At 33.3% G+C, this 25353-nt stretch overlaps 2 protein-coding genes across 4 annotated transcripts; one reads left to right on the top strand and one right to left on the bottom strand.

The window, feature by feature from the left end:
* Positions 1–1139: 1139 nt before the first annotated feature.
* LOC148549748 (uncharacterized) lies at positions 1140–1734 on the bottom strand. The gene is made up of 2 exons (XM_088496201.1): positions 1684–1734; positions 1140–1607 (listed from the first exon to the last, which is right to left on the bottom strand). Exons 1-2 carry the CDS (start codon positions 1732–1734, stop codon positions 1140–1142), a joined length of 519 nt encoding a protein of 172 aa, XP_088352327.1.
* Positions 1735–11458: 9724 nt separating this feature from the next.
* Positions 11459–16479, top strand: LOC107613442 (uncharacterized). Of its 3 annotated transcripts, none has more exons than XM_016315438.3 (9): positions 11459–11666; positions 11769–11981; positions 12171–12362; positions 12451–12651; positions 12747–12824; positions 13455–13575; positions 14289–14375; positions 14932–15037; positions 16069–16479. In XM_016315438.3, the coding sequence occupies exons 1-8, from the start codon at positions 11562–11564 to the stop codon at positions 15006–15008; spliced, it is 1074 nt and encodes a 357-aa protein (XP_016170924.1). In that variant the 5' UTR covers positions 11459–11561; the 3' UTR covers positions 15009–15037; positions 16069–16479. The 3 variants fall into 3 exon arrangements, with proteins under 3 accessions (XP_016170924.1, XP_088353659.1, XP_088353658.1); XM_088497533.1 differs by having other exon boundaries at positions 11461–11666; positions 12451–12653; positions 12749–12824; positions 16124–16479; XM_088497532.1 differs by having other exon boundaries at positions 11461–11666; positions 12451–12653; positions 12749–12824; positions 16072–16479.
* Positions 16480–25353: the final 8874 nt, after the last annotated feature.

Here is a 25353-nt window from a genome sequence, read left to right as displayed (position 1 = left end):
CCGAAAAGGTACGATCTTTCATATGGAAAAATATCATATGTCGATTTGGAATACCAAAAGAGATAATATCGGACAATAGTAGACAATTTACCGATAATAAGCTCGGCTCATTTCTAAAAAATTTTAACATACAACATTTTAGCTCGGTCGAACACCCGCAAACCAATGGGCAGGCCGAAGCTGCTAACCGAGTTATATTGCAGGCAATAAAGAAAAAGCTCGACAATGCAAAAGGGGAATGGGTAGAACTAATACCAGAAGTATTATGGAGTTACAACACCACAATACAAACAACAACGGGCGAAACACCCTTCAAGCTGGTCTATGGGTCAGAAGCTTTAATCCCGGTGGAGGTCGGAATCCCCATGCTAAGAGCTGACCTATATGACGAACAACACAATATAGATGCAAGAAATGCCGAGCTTGATCTCGCAGAAGAGGACCGAGAAAGCGCCGCCATTAAACAAAGAGCCCTGAAACAGCTGGCAGAAAGAAGGCACAATAAAAAAGTGGTGCCAAGGACATTCGAGGAGGGCGACTTAGTCCTCAGACGAACAGAAGAAGCCAGACGACCTCCTTCACATGGAAAACTCGCCGCAAACTGGGAATGACCATTCCGAGTATCCAGAGTACTCGGAATGGGGGCCTACCAGCTACAAACATTATAAGGAAATCCAATTTCAGGAAACTGGAATATTTCTTCCCTAAAGTTGTATAGATCATGAATTTTACATTTCGCAAATGAAGGTACTCTTTTTCTCCCTTAGAGGTTTTTTCCCAAAAAGAAGGGTTTTACTTAAGGATGGTTTTAACGAGGCCGGACGCCCAAATCAAACAAGATCGTTTACTATTGTACCTATCTCATAAAAATCAATTATACATTTACCTATCTCATTTCAACAAGTCAATTATTCACTTATCCAGCTCATCCTACTCAAAAACAAAAATTTTTAACTATACACAAGTCTAACGCAAAAGCAATACTATAGATTTGACCCCGGTCAGACATAAACAAGTTACGAGTTCAAAACACAAAACATCCAACATTACAATAAAGCTAACCACAACCCGGCCAGCACAAAATAAAAGAAGTCTGTATCATAACAAAAATAAACATGTCTAAAACAAAGATAGAAACATCAAGACGGAGGCGCATTCTCACCATGCTCCTCCACAGTTCCATCCACCACCAACTTACCACCAATCACAATCTTAGTGACATCAAGTTGATCACAATCGAAACCAGGAGCTAACAATGCAATCTGACTAACAGCACGATCAAAACCCGAAGAGAACATCTCCATTCCCTCTTCTTCCAACTCATGAACTCGCGAAGTCAGTTTCCCTTTAGAAATATCACTCTCCTTAATCTCAGACTGAAGTAACCGAACCTGATCCCTTAAACGGACTACCTCCTCCACAGATTCCTTCATCTTAGCTGTGGCAGTAACAAGAGCATCATCCTTTACTTTGGACGAGCTCTCCAGTTCAGCAACCCTAACTTTGTACAACTTCTCTAAGTCAGCAATCTTATCCACAGCCACTTGCTGCTCGGCACCAATAAGCTCGGCTGTACGACCAGCACACATCAAACGGGCTGCGACAATCTACAACATGAACAGCAAAATAAGAAACGATATAACATAAACAACGAAAGAGGAAAAAGCAGAAACGAGAGGTAACTTGAACAAACTTTCCAAGTCCCTCCATGCCAACCCGACGTGTCATAAGCATGTCGCCTGGATACTGGGACACCTTATCAGACAACTCAGCAAAAGGAAACTGGTTGCTCCATAATGAATGGGAGCTGGTCCCCGGAATGAAACTGTGAAGTTTTCTCTGACGATCAAAAACAGGTTTAACGCCACCCACAACCTCCTGATCAGCCTCAGAGATGACCTCTAGCGAATTGTCAGTCTCACCCATTTTCCTCTTATATGATGACTCTGGCTGAGCAATAGACTGAGCAGCCTGCCCCACATCCTCCTTCGGAACCCCAGAACCTCAAACGTTCTTCTTTTTTTCTTTTTCAAAAACGATTGGAACCGATTAGGATCAAGATGAGGGACCCGTCCACCTGCCAACACACCAAGCATATTAGGAAACCCAACAATATGAAGTACAATCAATAAACGACAGAACTTTACCTATATAAGCTTTTAAGACATCACTATCACCAGAATTATACAAATGCAAAAGCTCAGGGATAGACAAACACACCCCATCAGCAAAACACTCAACCAAATAATCTAAAAAATAATCTTCTTCCTCACTCCGCTCAGTAGCCTCAAGGATTTGAGTTGGTTCAGAACACCAATAAAGGGGGAACCTTTCAATAAGTTCATCATCCAGGTAAAAAGGATACTCAGTTTCCACGGAACGAACCTTAACAAAAAGGGATTTGAAATTCTTAAAAGAAGACTTGTAAAGTAGGAAAAGAGAACGACCAGGGAAACTGCTAAGACAAACCCATAAACCCTTACGAACCCCTTTCGACTGAAACAAAGAGAAAAATAAAGATAAAGAACACGGGAAGGATAGGAACCCCATCAGATACTGAAAGGCACGAAGAAATGCCCAGGAATTTGGATGTAACTGAGAAGGCGCATAGCTAAGCTGGATCAACACGTCACACTCAAAGGTAGAAAAAGGAAAGTGAATGCGCAACTCGGTTAGACACGGCGTGTACATATAAAAGTACTGCCAGTCACCTCTCCTCTCACAGACCCTATCTTCACCAGAACAAGGAAGGAGATCAATCGACAAACCAGAGCCACTCCTCACAAAGTTTAACCCATCTAAATCCCGCAATGAGTCAACACTAGTGTAGGATGAAGAACGGGTCCTGACATCGTCATGCACCCAATGATATGGATCATCCTCCCTAACCTCGACGACTTTCAACTTCTCTTTCTCTTTTTTCCTCGCCATTACAGAAAGAAGAAAAAGAAGGGGATAAACTAGAAAAGAGAACTAACCTTTGGAAGTCATGGTAAGTCAAATAGGAAGAAAGAATTTCGAAGAAAGTAGAATGTCAAAAAATACAGTAAAAATTATGACAACCCACTAACTTAGTAGGCAAACAAAGAAACACAACCGCTCCAAATCTTGAAAACCCAAACGCCAAAAAAGGGGGTAATTAATGAAAGCACGATTCACCACACTTTCTTGAAAACAAAAACTTCCCACCAATACTGTCACGCACGCTTCTATTTTCTGGCTCAAGGAAAAGCCCAAAATATAAAATACCCAGGCCGAGAACAACCAAACAAAAATAACCTTGCCCGTCAACCAACGTATACGGACAAGCTTGAGGGCTATGACGTGTACCCCTCAAATATCGGCGATCACCTTCTCGCCTAACCGACCAAATATCTCGGCCCTGAGAGCAGACCCCAAGCATAACTTGGTCAAAGTCACATGCAAGTCAAACCTTATCTTCGGCCCGTTACTAACAAACGGATCCCACCAAGAATATCGGAGCAAACCTAAGAGCGTAGACCCTCCACTCATCTATAAAACGGAACCAAGCAAACTCACAAAGGCTCAGGTCACAATACACTCTCACTTTTACTTGTTCATCTCAATTCGAATACTTTTTTAACTTGAGCGTCGGAGTTCTTTTTGCAGGTGCTCCCACCGCCGTGTTTCGCAAGAGCCGAGGTTAACTCCGAGCACACCCTTGAGGTGACTTATAGCTCTCCCCCAAAGCAGATAGCCTCACTGGAAGATACATACCTCGGCCAAAGCTGAACAGAACAAAAGGAATAAAAAATATATTTCCTTCTATATAATAGATATATATTATATTTTATTTTATGCTACGACTGAATTTCTATTTCTATATTAGAATATTTTATATTTTTAATTTAATATGACGTACCTAAGACCAAAAAAAAAAAATATTTTAATCATTTTGTTTATGTTTTAGAAGTCAACTATTTATCTACGTTGGTGTTTTAGTAGTTGATTATTGATTGATTGGTCTTGATGTCTTACAAGCTGCTTATTGATTCGTCTTCTAGTGATATATCAATGCATAGTGATTTGTGTTGGTGTTTTAGAAGTTGATTTGTGATGGTGTTTCATATGTGAATTTAGTGATTTCTCAATGCATAGCAACATGATAGTGGATGTTGTAAGAACTTTGGTTTTAAGATATAGTAAGATTTGAGAGAGCAGTAAGGAGCGAGGAAGCATATGGGATTTCTTAACATATGTTACTAATAGGCAAGGCTTCAGTAAGAGGAATTAAGAGGAGTCTGATGAAAATTACATTAATACAACATCGCACTCGTAGATTTGAGCACGTGACTGGACAAATGGTACTCCCGATGATGTATTTGGTTAGAGGAGTTGTGGTTACTTATTGGTAAAGAACCATCGACTAACAGTTTCTAATGAATCAGAAACCATTTCATTGCGTCTAGCTTTAATGGCTATGGTGGTTGGTCTTTAAGTTAATCTTGTTATCTAATGTCTTAAGCATTGGATGTTTTTCTATTTCCTGAATGTGTTGCATTCATTATATTTAATAAGGCTTCAGTGGCATTATATTTTCTGGAATGCTTTGCAAATTGCAACTTACCATAATATTCCTCTGCAATTTGATGTCATTATTTCTTTGTTTTAAAAGATTTTACCCTGTTACGTGCAAGTTTTCATTTACTTGTGCCATGCTTTTATGTCAACAAGGAAATCAAAGTACGATAATTTTTAAAATATGCATAAATCATATTTTCTTCAAATGCTTAATGTTTAATGCTCTGAGTATGGATTATCTTGTCGGATTACAAGGGAAACTGAAGCTTGTTTGCAGATTCAAACATGGCTTGGCATAAATACAGATTGAAAAGTTTCTCTAAACCTGTCATGTCGCGTGTACAAATAAATATATATCATTAGTGTAGATAATTATGTCTTGTCTTCTTCAAATCTCTATATAACCTCAACAAACCCCATCTGAATAGTCTATTGGATACCCACATCTCAACTTGATGGTTGCTGATTTGTTAGCTAACTTCTACGTTCTAGTATGCTTTTGATTGCACATAGAGAGAAAGTTGGTATGCATCCATTGTCGAAAAGGGAGTAGCATCCTGCATTAGACAGGGCAGCCCAATAGGTTGGCGAAAAAGAAGACCATGAAAAACTATAAATGAAATCATTAAAAAAGAATTAAACTTTAAACAGATTTTCTGCAGACATGGCCTATAGTAGGGCACAATCTCATTGTTTGATTAATGTAGCTTGGGTATAAAACAATGTTTTTTTTTGTATATATGTGCATGTAAGTGCAATCATACTAGTATTAATGCATCGGATTTCATTAAAACTCCGCATTTAAGCGTGTGGTGAGGGTAGTGCTAGGCTGGATGACTTCCCTGAAAAGTCCTCGTGTTGCACCTCTTTGAAGGAGAGCCTTGGAACATCGATTGAGTTGTTTCCGTATGACCTCAAGGTCACGGATTCATACTGTGAAATCAGCCACGGATATAATTATCAGATTAAGTTGTGTACATTATACCCTTTAGGTGCGGCCCTTCCCCAGACCTTGCATTAATGCGGGATGTTTGTGCACCAGGCTCCCTTTTATATGTATGTACATGTAAATGTAACTTATAGCAAAATTCCATGCTTCTTAGGTAGAGTATGCTTGAGAGAATATATTCAAAGCATTTGTTGATCCAAATTTACTATTTTCATTTTTTCCCCCTTTATTTTATTTTATTTTTATTTTTTGATAGTAGATGTGATTGGGACTGTATAGCTTTTCAAATGTGAAGGCTCATTTGTTTTGTCTTGCAGGTTGCTTGTAGAGACTATCCTCATGCTCGGCATGCTTGTGCTAAATTCCCTTCTTCTTCCACACCCCATGAAACACATTGTGACCAGGTAAATAAGCGAGAGATTATAGCCTCAATCTATTATCTAACTTTTGCACTCATGTCTCATTTTATCTTGAATGTTTCTAATTGTTACCATTCGATATCATCCTTCTATCTATTATGCTGATTTCTGTTTGACACTATGCAGTGTCACTGCTGATTTCCTCCAACCAAGTCCAACCACCCAATGTAAACAAATCCGACACCCATGTAACCCCTATTGGAAATGTTGAACCACCAACCGAATGTTCCAGTTTACCTGATTCGCTTGTTGATGTCGAAAACTAGCTTTTCTATAAAGACTCGGTTCCAAGGTTAAGTGACAATGGTTCCTTGCCATCTGAACTGATCAATATTCCATCTCCTGAATGGTGGTGAGAATGTTCAAAATTTGAGTAGTTATGAATAATGCTAAGGTGGCTATTGATTTTTCTGTCACATGACTTGCTTAGCTATGAGTACTATATAGTATATGTCACATTTTGAGGCTCATAAAATCTTTTGTTAAGAGATAACCTTGCTAGGTGTTCAACAATCCCCAAAAGTTGGTGATAAATTAGATTGTATAGTTAGTGCATAGCCTAATCAATTAGATATGCTTTTATTATAGTTGGATGTATTGAAGACTCAAAGAAAGTCTGAACCTTTTTGCTGCTTTTATGAATAGTTCAAGACCTTCTAAAGTTAATGGATGAAGTGAACATGATAAATGAGCTTTAGTTGCATTTCGTTAGTTCTTACACGTTATGCCAATCAATGGGTTGCTGGTGTTGAGTCAAGGATTCAGATTGAATATATTATTGCATTGAGAAATTTCAGGGGCTAGTAATTTTTTTTATCAACATTAGTCAATGCTTTATGCCAATACTATAGTTTTATATTATTAGAATTCAAGGTTTAGGATTTAAACTCTAGTGAATACAATATTTTTTGGATATTAGGTATAAAAATATTGGTTGGCTGAGTGTCTATCTAAAATGATAAATTTTGTTAGTTATTTAGTATTGTCCTTAAGTTGGATACTTAGTCTTTAACAAATTTTAATCATCAAATTAGTTTTTAAATTTTTATTTTTTTAGATAAAATTAGTTCTACATCAAATTTTTTGTTTTCTATGAAGGGACTGATTTGAAAATTTTAAAAATTATAATTTTTTTTTAAATATCAAAAACTTATTTACTTAATTTTTTTAATTAAAATTTAACTTAAGAATTGATTTGTCTAATAAAATAAAAGATTAATTTAGTAATTAAAACTTGTTAAGAATTAAATTATTTGATTAAAATTTTTTTAGGTACTATTTTGGATATTACTCCAAAAATTGTAATTAATTCACTAATTGAAAACTATTCAAATTTCTTTACCTCATCCATGGTATAATATCTTCTCCAGATATGCTAGACATTCAAACTTTATTGCTATTCAAGTCCAACCAAGCACAACACCAAACAAAACTACTCTTATTAAAAGAGCGTGTACACGGGCTTGAAATTCTCCAAACAAACGTTATTCTTCGCGCTCTAATATGAGAAACCGTTCTTCTTCTTCTTCTTCACGCATGTAGGTTCTTCCTCCTCCTTCTTCTTTGATGATGCGTCTTTTTCTTCTTCTTTTCCTTTTTCGTTATCTTTCTCTTTCGATATCATCATTACCAACAACACCATCATTTTGTTAATATCTTTATTGATTTTGATTTTCTCTAGTTCCATCATTAAATAATTTCGTTTCATTTGGATCCAGAAATAAATTTGATGTATTTTTGTTGATAATTGAGTCTTTTTGATTGGTTGTTCAAATTTGAACTAATTTCGGTTCATTTGTATGTTAATTGAGATCCACTTGATGCTGTTGATAAGTATTGACAAATTTTTTTATTCCTTAAGTAATTTTGGTTCATTTCTTAGTTTAATTGATGTTCATTTAGATCTAGAAATGGATTCAATGTGTTTTTGTTAATGATTTAGTCTTTTTGACTGTTTGTTCAAATCTGAACTAATTTCGATTCATCTGTGTGTTAAATGAGGTTCACTTGATGTTACTGATAAGTATTGATAAAATTTTTTATTCCTTAAGTAATTTCGGTTTATTTCTTAGTTTAGAGGTTCATTTGGGTGTAGAAATAAATTTGATGTACTTTTGTTGATGATTGAGTCGTTTTTTAGCAAAGAAGAATGAAATTATTCATTATCACTTTATTCAATTGCATTATATTTTATTCCATTCCATTCAATTCAAAATTGTTGAAGATGATGATAACGAAAGAGAAAGATAATGAAAAAGAAAAAGAAGAAGATGCACAATCAGGGGAAGAGCCTCATTCTGTAAATTCAAAAACTCCAGCATTCTATCCAAATTCTATCCATTATCACTTTATTCAATTGCATTCAAAATCGTTGAAGAATGAACCGAAAATATTATCAAAACGAAACTATTGTATAATACTAAATGAACCAAAAATTTGTCCATTATATAAATTCAAATTCAAAAACACTTGCGTCTCAAATGAATCGAAAATATTATCAAAACAAAACCATTATATAATACAAAATGAACCGAAAATGGTATTTATAAATAACTAGATTTAGCGATTGCATTCCATTCAATTGAATTCAAAATTGAATAATCTAAATCTTGTCCACTTGATTCGATTCAGAAGAATAATCCAAATCGCTCTTATTTAACTGATTTGAACTTGAATGATTTATTGTTTTGATACGCTATTGAAATCTGAAAATGAAGAAGAAATCTAAAATCTGAAAATGAAGAAGAAAACGAAAAATAAAAATGCAATGCAGATCGAAATCTAAAAACGAAGAACATAAATGCAATGCAAATTAAAATCTGAAAACGAAGTTTTATGTTGAAGAAAACAAGAAGAAATCTGATAAAATTGTGAAAGAATAAAAAAAGAAAAGAATGCGAAATTTTTATTGATTATTGATTGATTGAATTGTACTGAAGTGTATTGTAAACTATGAAGGTAAAACTAAATATATATAGAGCATTGTCCTATGAAAGATAAAAGCAAATAAAGATAAGATAAGAACAATTAAAGATAAGATAAAGATAAGATAATAAAGACTAAAATTAAAATTGAATTTTTGTATTCTGTTGGGCTGAATTTGTGGGCCACGATACTTCTTTATTGTTGTCATGGGCTAAAGTAGAAGAGTAGTTTAATACGCCCCCGCAAGCTGGTGGATGGAAGATGTCAATAATCCACAGCTTGGATAAGTTCCAATGAAAATGTTGAGAAAAGCGCGTCTGACGTGGTGACGCGGAGGAAGATGCATGCGGCAGAGCTTGAGCTGCCTACTGCAAAAATATAAAAGGAGATGCTGTGCTTGAGCAGCGATCTTCAAAAACTGCGTGCGGCGGAGCTTGAGCTGCCGACGGCAAAAATATAAAAGGAGATGCTGTGCTTGAGCAGCGATCTTTAAACAATTGCGTGCGGCGGAGCTTGAGCTGCCGACGGCAAAAATACATAAAAGGAGATGCTGTGCTTGAGGGAGAGAGAGCAAGCAGCGATCTTCATAAAAAAAAGAATGAAAAAATAAAAAAATAAAAAAATAAGCGTGTAAAACGCAACAAGATTGATCTTTAGAGGGCGCGTATGGCGCAATAAGAGTGGTCTTCAAATGGCGCGTAGAGCGCAATAAGAGTGCAGATGGAACTGCTAGAACAGATGTAGATTGAACTGCTGAAATAGAATACTGACAAAACTCCTGTAAGAAGAAGTTGCAGATGAAATGCTAGAAGAAGGCGCAGACGGAATTGCTGGTAAAGAACCGGGATAATCAAAACTGTGGTAGAATTTTCACTTGGATGCATGTAACTAAATCTATGATTATTTACTGTGGGAGGAAGTTGAAAAAGAAGCATGGTGATTTCTCACTGAAGAGATGATAACTTATATATCCTCCTCAAGGAGGATACCATGACTCTGATACCATGAGAAAATTGTGAAAGAATAAGAAAAGAAAAGAATGCGAAATTTTTATTGATTATTGATTGATTGAATTGTACTAAAGTGTATTGTAAACTATGAAGGTAAAACTAAATATATATAGAGCATTGTCCTATGAAAGATAAAAGCAAATAAAGATAAGATAAGAACAATTAAAGATAAGATAAAGATAAGATAATAAAGACTAAAATTAAAATTGAATTTTTGTATTTTGTTGGGCTGAATTTGTGGGCTACGATACTTCTTTATTGTTGTCATGGGTTAAAGTAGAAGAGTAGTTTAATAAAATCGAAGAAGAAAATCAGAAAAATTAAAGCAGAGAAAAACGACGAGAAGCTCTATATTGAAAAAGAAAAATGAAAAGAAGCTTTACGTTGAGAAAGAGAAGCTCTACATTGAGAAAGAAACTTTACGTTAAAAGGTGACAGGTGCGTGAAATAAAAACAATTTGGTTGACTTAATTAGGAAAATTACATGAATAGAGAAGAACTATTAATTTATAAATTTAATGAGAATAGGTTAAAAGGGAATGGTAAAGATTATGCAGAATTTAAAGGTTAAATAACAACTAATCAAATCCAAAATGAGTTAGCTTAGTGGAAATAGATTAAAGGTTGGTTTTGATCGGTTTATTTGAGTGAAAAAATATTTTTTATTAAAAATAAAATATTTTTATTAAGTTTTAAGCATGTTTGGTTATTTTTTTGAAAAAAGTACTTTTATTATTATTTTTAAACTAATAATATTTTGTTTTAAAAAAAAAAGATGTTTTTAATTTTTTTTAAAAGTCTATCCAAATAAAAAATAGTTGTTATATATTAAAAAAAAAATCTTTTTTAAACAATAAAAAAAATAAATATTTTTTTCAAAAATCAAACTAAATTCACCCTAAGCCTTGAATGAGTTTTACTAGCAAGGTTGAGTTTTTGAATCTTAAAAAGCTGTCTTAGAAAGGGATAATATCTTTACCATTTTAAATAATAACTAATCAGTTTTTAGAAGTTAAACAATGGAACATGACGATCATGTGAAATCCACATTTTGAGTTATACTATAGGTTCACCAAAACTATGGCAACGAGCTGATTTGGCTGGAAAATGTGAAAATTTTAGAACATAATTAGTTTTATAAATAAATGCTCATCTTATGAAAATAATATGAATTTTCACAACTTTAAATGGATTATGTTAAGAAACTCACACTTGAATTGAAACATTACAAACTATATGAGTAAAATTTTCGTTAATTCAAACGTTATTTTCTATGTCCTTCTACTCTAGTTTATTCAAATAACGAATCTAATTTCTTTTTTCGGTAATGTTAAAAAAAAATTTATTTTTTTTAATATTTATTAATTCTAATAATATTTAATAAATAATAATTAAAAAATTCTGTTTTGCTATTTTTTTTTCATATTTTTTTCTTTTTGGTCTTTCAATATAGGATTAGTTTTTACTAAGAGATGTAATGTAACATTGAAACTTTAACTTCATATCAGTGAAAAAGGAAAAAAATTGCATCTTATTTTGTTTTATTTTTCTATCAAATAGTACACAAGAACTATACTACAATAATTTTGACTTCGCCTACATAGTGTCCCAACTAGTTTCTGGTATGTTCTAAACAGAAACTAAACAAACAAAAGCTGCGTCCGTTGGCAAAGCAAAAAAAAAAAAAGAAAAAAAAAAGACGAAAGAAAGCAGGAAATGGCGCTATGGATGGAAAATGGTTCAGAGCCACTCACCGAAGCCGAGAAGGCAGACCTTGAAGCCATTGCTGCCATCAAAGAATCTGCAGCCATTGAACTCAAGGTAGGTACCACTACTTCTCATTAACCATTTCAATTTGTTTCTTTTTTAAATTTAATTTCATTTGAGCCTTCAATTTGTGTGTTATTATCATTCTTGAATTAGGAAAAGGGTAACGAGTATGTGAAGAAGGGTAAGAAGCATTACTCCGAAGCAATTGATTGCTACACAAGGGCAATTAATCAGAAAGCATTGAATGATTCTGAGAGCTCTGTTCTTTTTGCGAACAGAGCGCATGTCAATTTGCTTCTTGGGAACCACCGGCGTGCCCTCTCTGATGCTCAACAAGCACTCAACTTGTCCCCCTCCAACATAAAGGTGCTCAATTTATGTTTCAAATATATATATGCACTCTCAGTTTTATACCTATATCCAAATACGGAATGCTACATTAGCAAAAATAACTATTCTTAAATTGAGCAGTTACACTTTGCCTTATGAAGTTTGTTATTGTGAATTTGTGATTCCCTTGATTTGATGTCTCAAGCAATGAAAAATCATGATTAGGCCATTTATAGAGCTGTCAAAGCATCTCTATCACTGAATTTATTGGCTGAAGCACAAGACTATTGCCGAAAGGGTCTTAAGTTGGACCCCAATAATGAGGAACTTAAGAGGCTTGACCAACAGATTCGTATGAAGATATCTGAGAAGGAGAAGCTTGACGCTGAAGTCTCTAAAGCCATATTGGAGGCAGAAGTATGGACTGCCAGTTGTTTCTTACTTATTTTATCTGTGTTTTGTTGTATGGAACCTCATGCCCTTGCTTCGACCAAAAACTATGCAGGAACTTGTGTCTGCAATAGAAAATAGAGGATTGAAGATTGGAAAGGCAATGTATCGAGAACTCACCGGGTTAAAGAAACCGGTGTTAAACAAAAATAATATCCTTCATTGGCCTGTCCTTCTTCTGTATGCAGAGGTTATGTCCAGTGATTTCATTGAGGATTTCTGTGAGACTGACATGCTTTCAGTTCACCTTGATATCATATCCTTTTCTCTTTCTTTTTTTAATGATTTTAAAATATCTACATAAATGTGTTATTTTTATGTGGGAATGTATTACACCCTTAGCTTCCAAACATGTTTTCAGCAGACCAACCACTCCCATGGGATGTTGAAAACAATTACAAACGTGATTTTGTTGAATTATACTATGAGGTAAGCTCTCTTTTTTAATTTTTTTTTTCTCGTTTGAGTTTGATTTCTTATTTCTGTTTGCAGATATTGATGCGTAAAGTATACCAGTTGTTTTGTTTGCCAATCAAATCGGATGGGATAGTAAGAATATAAATAAGGATAATTGAAGATTTCGTACAACATATCTGTCTATTCATCTAGGACCTTACAGTGTTAGAACTGATATTGAAGATGTAAAAAACTCTGCTATAGAATTGGGAGTTCTTGATATAGTTAAGTCCCCAGTCTCTCCCAAACTATTCCAATTGACTAGACACCCTTCTCTCCATCCTATTCCCTCTATCTATAGTCTATACTTACAACAAACTAATCGATTGTAACTAACTACCCAATGGTAACCTAACATAGAGAGCAGCTAACACCACCATTCACCACATATGCATCGAGTTGCCATTTTCTTTTTCTTGAAACATTTTACTTTTACTAAGTTTTAGTCTGTTTTTTTTTTTTTAAAGGGCATCCCAGTTTGTTAGTATCCCAGGTTAACACAAGGTACGGGGGAGGGCTTGCTAAGTAAATATTTAGTATCAGATGATTGACCGTTTATATGTTAAGAGCATCTTGTTCACCTCTTAGCCCATGTTTTATCAGGCTGGCTCTGGAGTTCGTCTATCAAAGGAGAAACTTCTTCATTGTTTATTAGAGGGAACTGCAGCTTCTCATGTTGGTGATGAAGAGAAAGATGCAGTTGAGGATTTTAAACACACTGCAGGTATGGTATGGTACTTTTGAAGTACTAGTGATACAAGTAGTGGAATCAACAGTGCTCTTAGCTTATAGGCAACCAAGTATGACAATAACCACAAACTGTAGACATAGGAAGTCCCTGTTAACATATTTCTGTTTGGCCACCATGTATGTTTACATATATCGATTTGTGAGATATTTTTTGTCTTTATACTGAATATACTACCTATGTTCATCAATTGCTTGTTTCCCTTAATGTAACATCATGTAGATTTAACCATGCGTTTGCTCTCTATATGTGGTTTCAAGTTGAAGCAAATCAATCCCTTGTCAACACAGTTTTATTAACATAGAATAGGGAATAGGGACATTACGTTGTTAGGATTCACAAGTTTAAAAATGATCTTAAAAAGTAGCTCTGGATAAGATACAGCTATTTTTGGTATAGAGCCGCTGTAGCAACATGAGCCATAGAGTCAAACATAGCTGTGGATGGTATACTTGGGAACTTTCACTCACGATTTATAACTGATCAAAGTGTATTGAACCTTAGATGTAGGAAGAATAAGGCTTAGTGGTCAATTGAGCTGGTTGATGATCTCAGTGGTCTCAGCATTCCCAAGATGCTGGCTTAGTTTAACTAGATACCTTATTGTTCAATTCTCACAAGAATTTTATTTATCTATCCTCCCTTTTATGTGAATAATTGTTATATGATGTGATATCTTTTGTCATCAGGTTCCCCAAAATGGATCAAAGTAAATGAGAAGAAAACGCTCCAAGATATCCTCAAAGAGCCTAATTTCGTAATCCCCGAAATCCCAGGTGACATATGGTTTTAGAAAATGTCATTGCTTTTTCATCGTTGATTTTGGAGTAAACTACTATTTTGATTCCTAAAAGATTCAGTTTTTGACAAAATAGCTCTGAAACAAAAAAAAATCATATCTTGTCTCTTCAAAGATGATCTCAGTTTGACAAAATGCACCATTGTTCATAAGTGACAATCGTTTCATGCATTGATCTAATTTTTTGTGATAACATTTATCTTTATAAAGTGCATACAAAAAGCCAATGATTCTAAACCTCGTTGTTCATTTTTTTCCTTCTAGATCTAGCTATTGTAAAATCACCAAATGTGGAGGATGAAAATTTCTTATTTTTCTAAGACTTACAAAGAATTGGGTCAAAAATTTAATTTCTAAAGCCTTTTTAGAGTATGTCTCCTCATATTTGGTGCATTCTAGGTAATTTTTAGGAGGCCAAGACGACATTTTTTTTTCAGGGTCCATTTTGTTGAAAACTTAATCTTTTGGTGCCAAAATGGTGGTTTATTCTTGATTCTGATTAGAAATTCAATCTGAGTGTGATGTACTTGCAGTCTTCTATGTTGTTTCCAAGCAATCCAGCTTTTATAGCAAGTTCAAATCTGGAAAATGGGCTCCTCCAAGCATATGAAAGCACAGCAATAAAGGAAGGGCTTCAAGGTAGCTAATATACCTTTAGATGTTATTATAGTCACTAGATATACCTTGAGTTTCGTTAAGGTTAGCAAATAGCAATGAGCGATTTGCAATTTTTTAATAATAAACTTATTTGGTATCCTTTATTATTGGCTTATTGCGAATATTGCATACCCTTAACATAATAATTTTTATAAGGATGCATAACAATAAATTTATGTAATGCGTATAAATTTTATCTAAACTAATCACAAAATTTTAAAAAAAGTGTATAAAAACTGAGACTATTAAATAAATATTCTAACTTGTTCATAATAATAATAATAATAATAATAATAATAATAATAATAAGTATAAAATATATTTTTTGTCTTTAATATTTTCGAAATTTTTTAAAAGAAAAAGTCTAGAAGGTCAACTATAGTATTAATTTCATACATATTCAATCTCTTGTCATTTTCTTCATTTAAAGTAACTAACTTTTAAATTTATAAAACCCCTCTCATCCTCGGCAATCATTATCTTACTTCACCATATCATATCATATCTTTTTTTTTTTTTTTAATTTACCTTAATTATCTTTGGTTTCCAAAACTTCTTTATCCTATATATAATTCATAAGAGCTTACATGCACAATACCAGATTCAAAGGCTAAATTAGTTAGTGCCTACAAACAAATTGATATAATTTTCGACAACAAAATATTTTGGTAGTGAATTACAAAAAAATACTATATAAGTTTCCTTCCCTAATATGCCTAAGATTTTTGGTTTTATCCGAAGGGCCTTTTGGTCAATGATGATACTATTACCCTTTATGATCCTCATTATGGGGGTTATATCTCTATGCACGGGAGGCGGATCTAACCATGGTGATTCTTATCTTTATTTTGAATTGATTATTGGTTGTTTTGGTTATTTTTTTATATTTCTGAATTTGAGGGATAATTCAGACGAAAATAATGCTATTGATGAGAACACAAGAAATATGGTATTGATTCCTTTGTTTGATGATTATGGAAATCGTTTTATGATGCTTCAACTACCTATTGAAGAAGACACACAAGAACTAACGGAATTACCTTTTAACGACATTTGGCGCACTTTGAGGCCGTTGCCGCCAGTTAAGAGCTACATCGAGAAGAAAGATAAGGAGGAGGACACCAACCGATCGGCCGGTCAGAAAGTTAATTATTGTTCTGTTTGTATAGAAGAGTTCAAGAACGGAGAGTTGATTCAACCTTTTGGAGTTTGTGTTCATGAGTTCCATTCAACTTGTATAAACTCTTGGTTGCAACGTGGAAAAACTAATTGTCCAATTTGTCGTGCTGATTTAGAATTTTAGATACATTTGTTCATTGATCAAAAGTAGTTTAATTGTTAGTAGTAGTACTAGTTAGTTCTAGCGCTTGGTGACAATCAAACTCGATATTTTGTGAAATATTAGTTTATTTACATTCTTTATCCATTGAATTTCTCTAATCAAATACCCAATGTTATGAAATATTAGTTTATTATATTTTTTATCAATTATATTTGGGACTTTTTTAAAATAAATAAAGAATTATATTTGTCGTTGAACGGTGGTAGTGACTGCAATAGTAAAGGCGGGGTTGCGGGTTGACATGCGAATGGGCAGCGTGAAAGATACACACGGAGTGATCGGACGTTGGTGGAGATGTTTGGGCGGCGTCAGCTGGCGGATGGGGCGTCGGCTGGAGGCTGGGTCGGCTGGAGGCTGGAGGCTGGGTGGCGTTAGATCGGAGAGAGAAGTGAAGCGGGATTTGGGGTGCCTCTGCAGACCAAAAATAGCAAATGGAAGGAGATTAAATTTAAATTGGGTGTAATTGCTGATCGTTATTTTTAAATTTAACTTCTTTCTTCCATTTGCCATTTGCCATATTATTTTATTCATATGGTTAATTAAATATTCTATTTAAGATCGAATTCGATTTTTAAATTAAAAAAATTATAATTTAGAATTTTAAAATTATTCAAGATATATACAAAACCTCTTTAATACGTCTGATATAATATTTTAGATAGTATTGTATTACTTTATTTTTTTTCATTCAATTTTATTTAAATAATTTAAAATTTTAAAATAATAAAATTTTTCATTTAAAATTTAGATGAATATAATTTAAATTAACGATTAAATTTAATCAAATAAAAATATACTCGTACATATAATTAATTATGAATATTACCTAATTAATTTGTTAAAATTTTTTAAATATAAATATAAATATTAGATGACTATTTGATAACTAAAAGAATCATATATTTAATAAAAACAAGCTATATAATTATTCCTTGTTATATAGTAGTCCTAACTATATCATTGGCAAAGCCTATACTCGGGGCGAGTTTTTGGGAGGGGCGGGGCGGGGTCGGGTTTAGGTAATACCCGCCCCTACCCGCCCCGTTATATATATAATATATATAATTTTAATATATAATATGTATAATATATGTAAAATAATTAGTAAATGATTAATAATATTGTATCATATTTAAATTTTTATTTTAATTTATATTATGTATGTGATGATGGTTATATAAATTTTGAAATTTAATTTTATTTATTAAATTTTAATAATTATAAGGACGGTTAGGGGTGAGGCGGGTACTCGCAGGGCAGGTTAGGGTTCAATGTTTTACTATCCGTGGGTAGAAGCGGCCAGCGGGGCGGGTTTTATGCGGGTTGTTGTACGGCGGAGCGGGGTCGGGTAGAGCAAAAACCCGCTCCTATCCGTCCTGTTGCCACCCTTATACCCACCGTCACTCACCTCACCATTAACCCCCAAAGCCCCAAGCTATCAGCAAAGAAAGAAAACAGAAAAAGGAAATAGAATTAGGGGAAAAGAGAGAAGATAGAGTTGCGATGTGAATGAAAAAGAGAGGGGGAAGAGGGAGCTGACCACACCACCAGCGCAGGAGAGAACCGAGGGGAGAATGCGTCCGAGAGAGAGAGAGAGTCGCCAGGAGCTGTTGCGTCGCCATCACCGTCGAAGGACCAGCTGAGGGAGAGCAACGTCGAAGGACCAGCTCAGGGAGAGCGGTGCCGAAGAGAGAGGAAGATGCGAGCAAGGGCAGAGAGAGATGGGGACCGCGTCAGCTCGCCGCCAACCCGCTGCTGGTACCTTAGAGATTCTGAGCTTTTGGTACCTTAAGGATTCGGTTCCGGTAATTGCATGTCAAAATTGGGGTTGCTGCCACTCTTTCTGGTTTTGCTTGAATCGCGTCGCCGCATCTTTGGATGCCAGGAACGGCGTCATAGCCGCTGGGACCACCGCTTGAGCTGCTGCTTTTTGGTTCAGTGTTTCTTCTTAGTTGCGGTAAGAGTTTTCGTTTCTGAAACCCCTTTAGTCACTGTTCTATTATTTTAGCTGAGGTTTTGCAGCGTTATTTGTTACATGATTGAGTTTTGGTTATTATATATTATGATTAGAGTTGTTGTGGTTGCTGTGAGAGTGGTTTGGAGTTGAGGTTGCGGCTGCCACCGTTATGGGCCGAGAGAAAACGAGTTTCTGATGTGTTCTTGAGTTTTCGAGTTTCGACTATTCGAGGTAGGGGCGCTTTTCTTAAACTTGTTTTACTTTTCAGAGTTGTTATAAATCGATATTAATGCGTAAAATACATTTTTGTGATTTCGTAATTCTTATGAATTGAATTGAGTTGCTTTGGATGAATGAGATTATTAGTTCGATTGATTGATTGATCGATTGAGAAAGTTGAATATTCTGATTAGTTGACTGATGTTGTTAAAGTGGTTTTCCTTGAGTTATTGGAAGAGATTTAATATTGATATTTAGTTTAATTTTGGAAACGATTTAATTTTAGAAAAGATTTAATATTGAAATTCGATTTGATATTGAATCCGATTTGATATCGGAATTTGATTTTAAAACAAATTTGGAAAGGACTTGATATTTGAAAGCGGTTTGTTTATTGAGAATGATTTGCTATTTTGGAAATGATTTGGAAAGGGTTTGAGGAATGGTTTGGTTTGAAACTGTTTGAGAAGACCGAGAATTCTTAATTATTGATTGATGTTGTTGATTAAAGTTGGTTTAAATTGCGATTTATAGGATTGGTTGATTGAATTCTGGATTTTGTAATTTCCTTGGTTTGAGTGTTGTTGTTGTGATAATGGTAATTGGAAGTGATTTGAATGATTAACAGGCGTTTGGTTGGGACCCGAAAAGGGTGGCAGAATCCGAGTTTTAGAGGAGATGCTGTCGAAATTTTATAAAATTGGAAGTTTCATTTGAAGTAATTATTTAAAAAGATTTATTTTTAAACATTATATGTTTTAAAATTGATTTATTTATCAAAGAAAGAATTATGTTTTGAATTGGGGTTGTTGATGAACGGAATGGAAAGAAGGATGATGATGATTGACTTTGAGATATGTTTTTTGAATGAATTTGGAGATGAGATATGGATTGACGAATAATGATGATATTGAGAATGACTTAGATATTGATGAATGTTGAATGAATTATTCATATGGTTTATGAATTTGAATTATCTGAGACACGAGTTTCCCTGGGTATACGCAGTGGCTTGCCACCAGTTGCTCCAGGTTGAGACTCGATACTCTGTTGATCCTACGACGTAAGGGTGACCGGGCGCTTATAAATTCGCGAGAATGGTACCCCATTGAGTGATTTGATATATATGAGAAAAAGTTATGCATAGACTCATGGGGATGCGTGTCGGGGGACAGTCCAATGGTTTAGCAAACCGGACTTGTCGGGTTGGCTGTATAACCGACAGATGAGCTCATTAGCCATAGGATAGGAATACATCATATGCATTTATATACTTTGCTTGGGTTTGAATTTGTTTTGGTTTGCCTAATTGTTAAACTGTTCTTAACTGCTATCTGAACTATTTGCTGTAACTGCTACTTAAACCTGTGCTTTCCTTGTCTATTTTGCCTGTATTTGTCCTGGTGTGCTACTTTTGAGAATGAGCTTTGGTGCTGAATTGATGATTGTGTTGATTGATTACGTGGTTGGTTTCTGATTAAGATTTTCTTATAAGAAAAGAAAGGTTTTTGATTTCTTAAATTAAATATTGTTTCTTTGAAATGGTTTTGAATGATTAGCTATTGGTTTTTAAAAGATTCATAAGGCTATGATAATCACTAAGCTTGAAAACAGTTTTCTTATTAAATATCTTCTTATGACAATTCTGAAACTCCGTGGTGAGACCGTGTGGTTAGGTTCTCACCCCCTACAACTTTACCTTTCAAGGAATTGGATGAAGGAGTATTCTGAAGAGTTATACCGCGTTTTGGTTTATATGATATCACTACAACAATTCCTTAAGATAGCGACGGTTATTTTGCGGCAGTTGTGTGAAACCGCTGCGAAACGACAACCTGCGGCGCATATAGCGGCGGTTAGGGGTTGGGGCTGCAATCAGGCCGACATTTAGCGACGGTTTTTCTCGAACCGCCGCTATATTTCAATCAGGTTTGCATTTCGCGGTGTCTTTTCGAAAACCGCCGCTATATGTACCCTGGGTGAGTTATTGTTTTACATTTTGCGGCGGTTTTATTTAAACCGCCGCAAAATGCGTATTATCACATATTGCAATGTTTTCTTTAGTAATAACCATCTGGGTATAATCTAGTTAAGTAAACACTACTATCTTAAGCTACATATGTTTAAATCATTGTTATATCAATTTATATATGGTCCAAAAGTATATAAAGAGTACAATGAAAAGTACATTTAATAATATCCATAATAAATATAATAAATAAAAATAATAATAATAATTATAAATATTTTTTATAAATTATTAAAAATCAAACATTTTCTAAAAATAATAATTATAAATATTTTCTATAAATTATTAAAAATAATAATTAAAAATATTTTCTACAAATCATTAAAAATTCAAAATTTTATAATTTTACCAAAATTATCATTTTAAATTTTTTATTTTAATGATTTGTTGAGCATTTATTAAAATAAAAAATTTAAAATTTTTATTAATAACAATCTTAACCTGTATTCTTAGATATAAGAATTCATAATAACAAAATTCAAAATTAATTAATATTTTACCAAAATTAAATACTAAATAGAATAAAAATATTTTTATATAAAACCAATTAATGATCTACATATTATCATAGTTAATAAATTCAATAATGCTAACTGACTAACAAATATAATATTTTTGGCAAATATTTCACTAATTTTAAATATTAAAGACTAAATTCTAAATCTTAATAAATATTTTTAGAAAATATTAGATTTTTAATAATTTATAAAAAATATTTATAATTATTATTTTTGTTATTTGTTATTGAATGTATTCTTTATTGAATTTATTATGGATATAATTAAATGTACTCTTTATATACGCTTGGATCATATATAAATAGATGTAAATTAATTTGATCTACTATAGTCTAAAACTGATTCGAAATAGACCAATTTGAATTACTAGGGACGTCCTAGCATGCATAATTTGAGTCACCCTAATTTGAACTCCCCTAAGATTACATGCAAGCATAATTCGAATTGGACAAATTTGAATTTCAAGCATCACTACTAATTCGAATAGGACTAATTCGTGTTGGTTTGTCTCATTCAAATGGGACTGATTCGAATTATATAAGAATGTACTTTTGACTGATTCGAATTACATAAGAATGTACTTTTGGGATATCCTGGTAATGTTTTTCAATTTGGTAGAATTGTGTAATTTGGTCGTCCATTTGGTTTAATTGTGCATTTTGCCCAATATATAAGGTGCCTTTTATAACTATGATCAGATATAAAGTATATAACAAAAAATTGTGTTGCAATCAAATGTGTTCGTATGATATACATAATTATTAGCGCTATATATCGAAGAGTCACTTGGCTTGGTGGCAGCATGACATTGTTAAAGCTTTTCCTTCTTCCAGGTTCAAGGTTCGAGCCCTACCTTCTTCATTTGTGGAAGGCTTTACATAGTTGATCCACACGTTGTGGGTCTATTGGTGGAAGCGCGGGTTTAATTGGACCACCGGATAGTCCGGTGCGGGTTTAATTGGACCACCGGACGGTCCGGTCCGATTCCAATAACTATGAACGAAATCCATTCACATTTTGCGGCGATTATTCCAGCGGTTGACTAAAACCGCCGCTATCCGTTTTGCCGCGCCCTATCTTCCAGCGTTTCATGAAACCGCCACTAAACGGCTCCAGGAACCGCCACTAAATGGCGTTTTTGTTGTAGTGTATTGTATTAATTAGATAATTTTTCTTCCCTCGTCTTTGTTATTACAATTTTATAAGAGGGATATGAGTTGTATGTTTTATATGTATATTACATTATAAGCTATTATGTAAGAAGTCTTGTATATGAATCTATGCCTGTTTTTTTTTTTTTTAAGGTAAAGTATTTACTTCCGGTTTTCAAAAAAATTAGCGATACGGTGTCAAGTCATAAGCTCTTATTTTAATATTAAGTATATAAAGTAGTCGTTATACTTCTTGCTATCAGAGTGGCGCAGCCGGAAGCGTGACATTCTGGTAGTAAGGGTGTTACATTTACAGTTTTCAGTTTAATCGCTCGACTATCAAATCTCATCAATTCTCATCAATAATCCTCATTTACAACAGCCCCAAAATCATCAAAACAACCACAGTTGGGCTGTTTCTCATAGTTGAACCAACAAATCACAAGCAACAATAATAATTTAACAAAATTTTAACATAAACTTAATCAAACTCAACCAATAATCAATCAAACCAACAATCACTTATCACATTAATATTTAATTGGTACAAAATTATCAAACCCTACCTTCATACAAAATCACAATAATCGAAGTTCTAGAAAAAGTTCCTGAACGAGAAATTAAAGACGAAAACGTCAAAATCGGCTACTCCACCTCCGGAGCTCACTCGGCCAAATCTTGCCTGGAGGATCAACGACGTCACCGTTAATTTCTCCCGAATAAAAGTGACATCAACGTGAAGAGGAAGAAGATACGAATACTTTAATCGGTTTAATCAACGTAAAAAATTACAGATCTCAAAAAATCGAACAGATCTCAAGAAATCGAACGCCAAAGATTTTCGGTTCCATGACTTCTTGTTCTCTCTCACTCATGGCTCTTTGTTTCCTTTTTTTCCCCTTAGTTTGTCGAATGAGAAAAAGGAAATGTAGTGATGATGATGTGGTGTCATAAGGGGCGGAGTGTCATGTTAACAGAGTGCTGAGTCAGCGCTTGAAATCATAAATATCTTAAATGGATAATTATAAAAACTGAATATATTAAAACACAAGTAATAATATATATGAGTTACTAATATAAATGATATAAGTAACATAAGGATAAAGATATATGATGAAGCATTAGCAAAATTAAGTTTATCGAAAAGTGTCGATATTTACTCATACCAGCAGATTTTGAACTTAATAATATATTATTAAACTAATCTTTTTTTAATTAAAGTGAATAAAAATAAAATATCAATAATAATAATAATAATAATAATAATAATAATAATTTTATCTTTTTTTCGAAATACCTCATTATAATAAAAATTATATAAAAAAATTTTAATTAATTTGAACTCAAATTAAAGTATTCATAAAATCAATCTAATTATTTTTAATAAATTACTTTCTAAGAATCAAGTGCACATATTAATTAAACAAATCATTTTAGGGATATTCTTTTAATTTCAATTAAAAATGAAGGAGATTCTCCATTCAAGGGGAGTAGACTACTAAAAAATTTTATACCTCTTTTCTGCGATAATTGAGGAAAGGAGTTCATCAACAATAAAAAATTGTTAGATTTTTCTTTAGTGATAACTTGAGTAAAGAGTAAAATTTTTTAGATTATTTGATTCTCCATTTTATAGAATTGGAACGCAGAAATTCATTATTCTTTATTTTGGACTTAATTATTTAAGCCGGATGAAAGGAAACTTTCACGTCCGATTTTGTGCGCATATTAATTAAACAAATCGTTACTTATTTATAATAAAAATTACTTAAATTAAATAATATAATTTTTTTATTTTTCAATTATTAAAATTACATAAGAAGCTTGATTGATTTAAAATTAACTTATTTTTTAATTTATTTAATTACTTTTAATAAAACCGTTCCTAAAAATAAAGAGCTTAAATTAGTAAAATAAATTATATCTTATTTATAATTGAATTTCTAAATATATGAGATGTTACGGTCATCACTTGTATTAGGCAATCAACAAGCTTATATCCTTCAATGCCATCAACAATGACTGCCAAAAATTAACAAAAAATATGACAACAATCAAATATCATTACCAAAATTCAACGTTTCTATACCATAAATCAAAGATTTTTCGAAAGAAATTGTTCAAAAATGACATTAAGATCAACGGCAAATTGGAAAAACAAAAACTTCTACTCAAAATCAACTAAAAAAATAAAAAAAATTGAAAAATAAAAATGAAACTGGAAATGAGTATCATGTTTATAAACAAGGTGAACCATGATAGGAAGTACGAGTAATATGATCCCTTCATATTCACATGTAATGCTCGTCAGATTTAATTGGAGAGTTGTAATTATGCAAACCAAGGGGCATGGTTGAATCTCCTGATGATGACGAGGTGCAAGATGAACTATTCCAAAATCAAGACTTAAAACCCTGTCAAAAATGTGTCTGAAACTAAAATTCTCCAACTGGTACATGATGATGAGAATGAGTTTGATGAGATGACAATGATGAGAATGAAGATGATGATGATGATAAATCTACATTTCAATCGTCTAATCCATCCAAATAAAAGTAATGTGTTTAATAATTTTTGTGTATAAAATAATGAGGGATCACGTGAAAATGTGTTGCCTCATTATTTTGTTATTATATCAACAACTGTTGGAGCATCTAACTAGAAATCACAGTCAGTTAATCACAATTAGAAAATGTAACATTTACATACTAGAAAAATTAAAACCTAATTAGAGAAACAAACAGAAACATGTAGCAACCAGTGGTGGTTAGAAAACTTCTTTTCTTTTTTTTTTTACGATTACTAAACCACCTCCAAAACATGTGTCATCAAGTTATTTTGCAACGTTTTAGAGAACAATTGGTATAACCACCATAGAATATCTTGTGGTCATTTCATGGTTGCCAAAAGCGTCGCACAAATTACTCTTTTACAACGGTCTTAACCTGTTGCTATTCGCTTTTTGTGATAGTTACAAAACGCCTTCAAAAGGTGCAATTGCTAGGGTTTTACTTTTAGCTAGCATTGTCATTGTCATTTTTGTTGGATTTTATTCACCATTTAAATTACACGTTAAAATTTG

The sequence above is a fragment of the Arachis ipaensis genome, chromosome B8 (assembly GCF_059453495.1).
Source record: "Arachis ipaensis isolate K30076 ecotype BB chromosome B8, ASM5945349v1, whole genome shotgun sequence".
NCBI lineage: Eukaryota > Viridiplantae > Streptophyta > Magnoliopsida > Fabales > Fabaceae > Arachis > Arachis ipaensis.
This window is presented reverse-complemented; position numbering and strand designations above follow the sequence as displayed.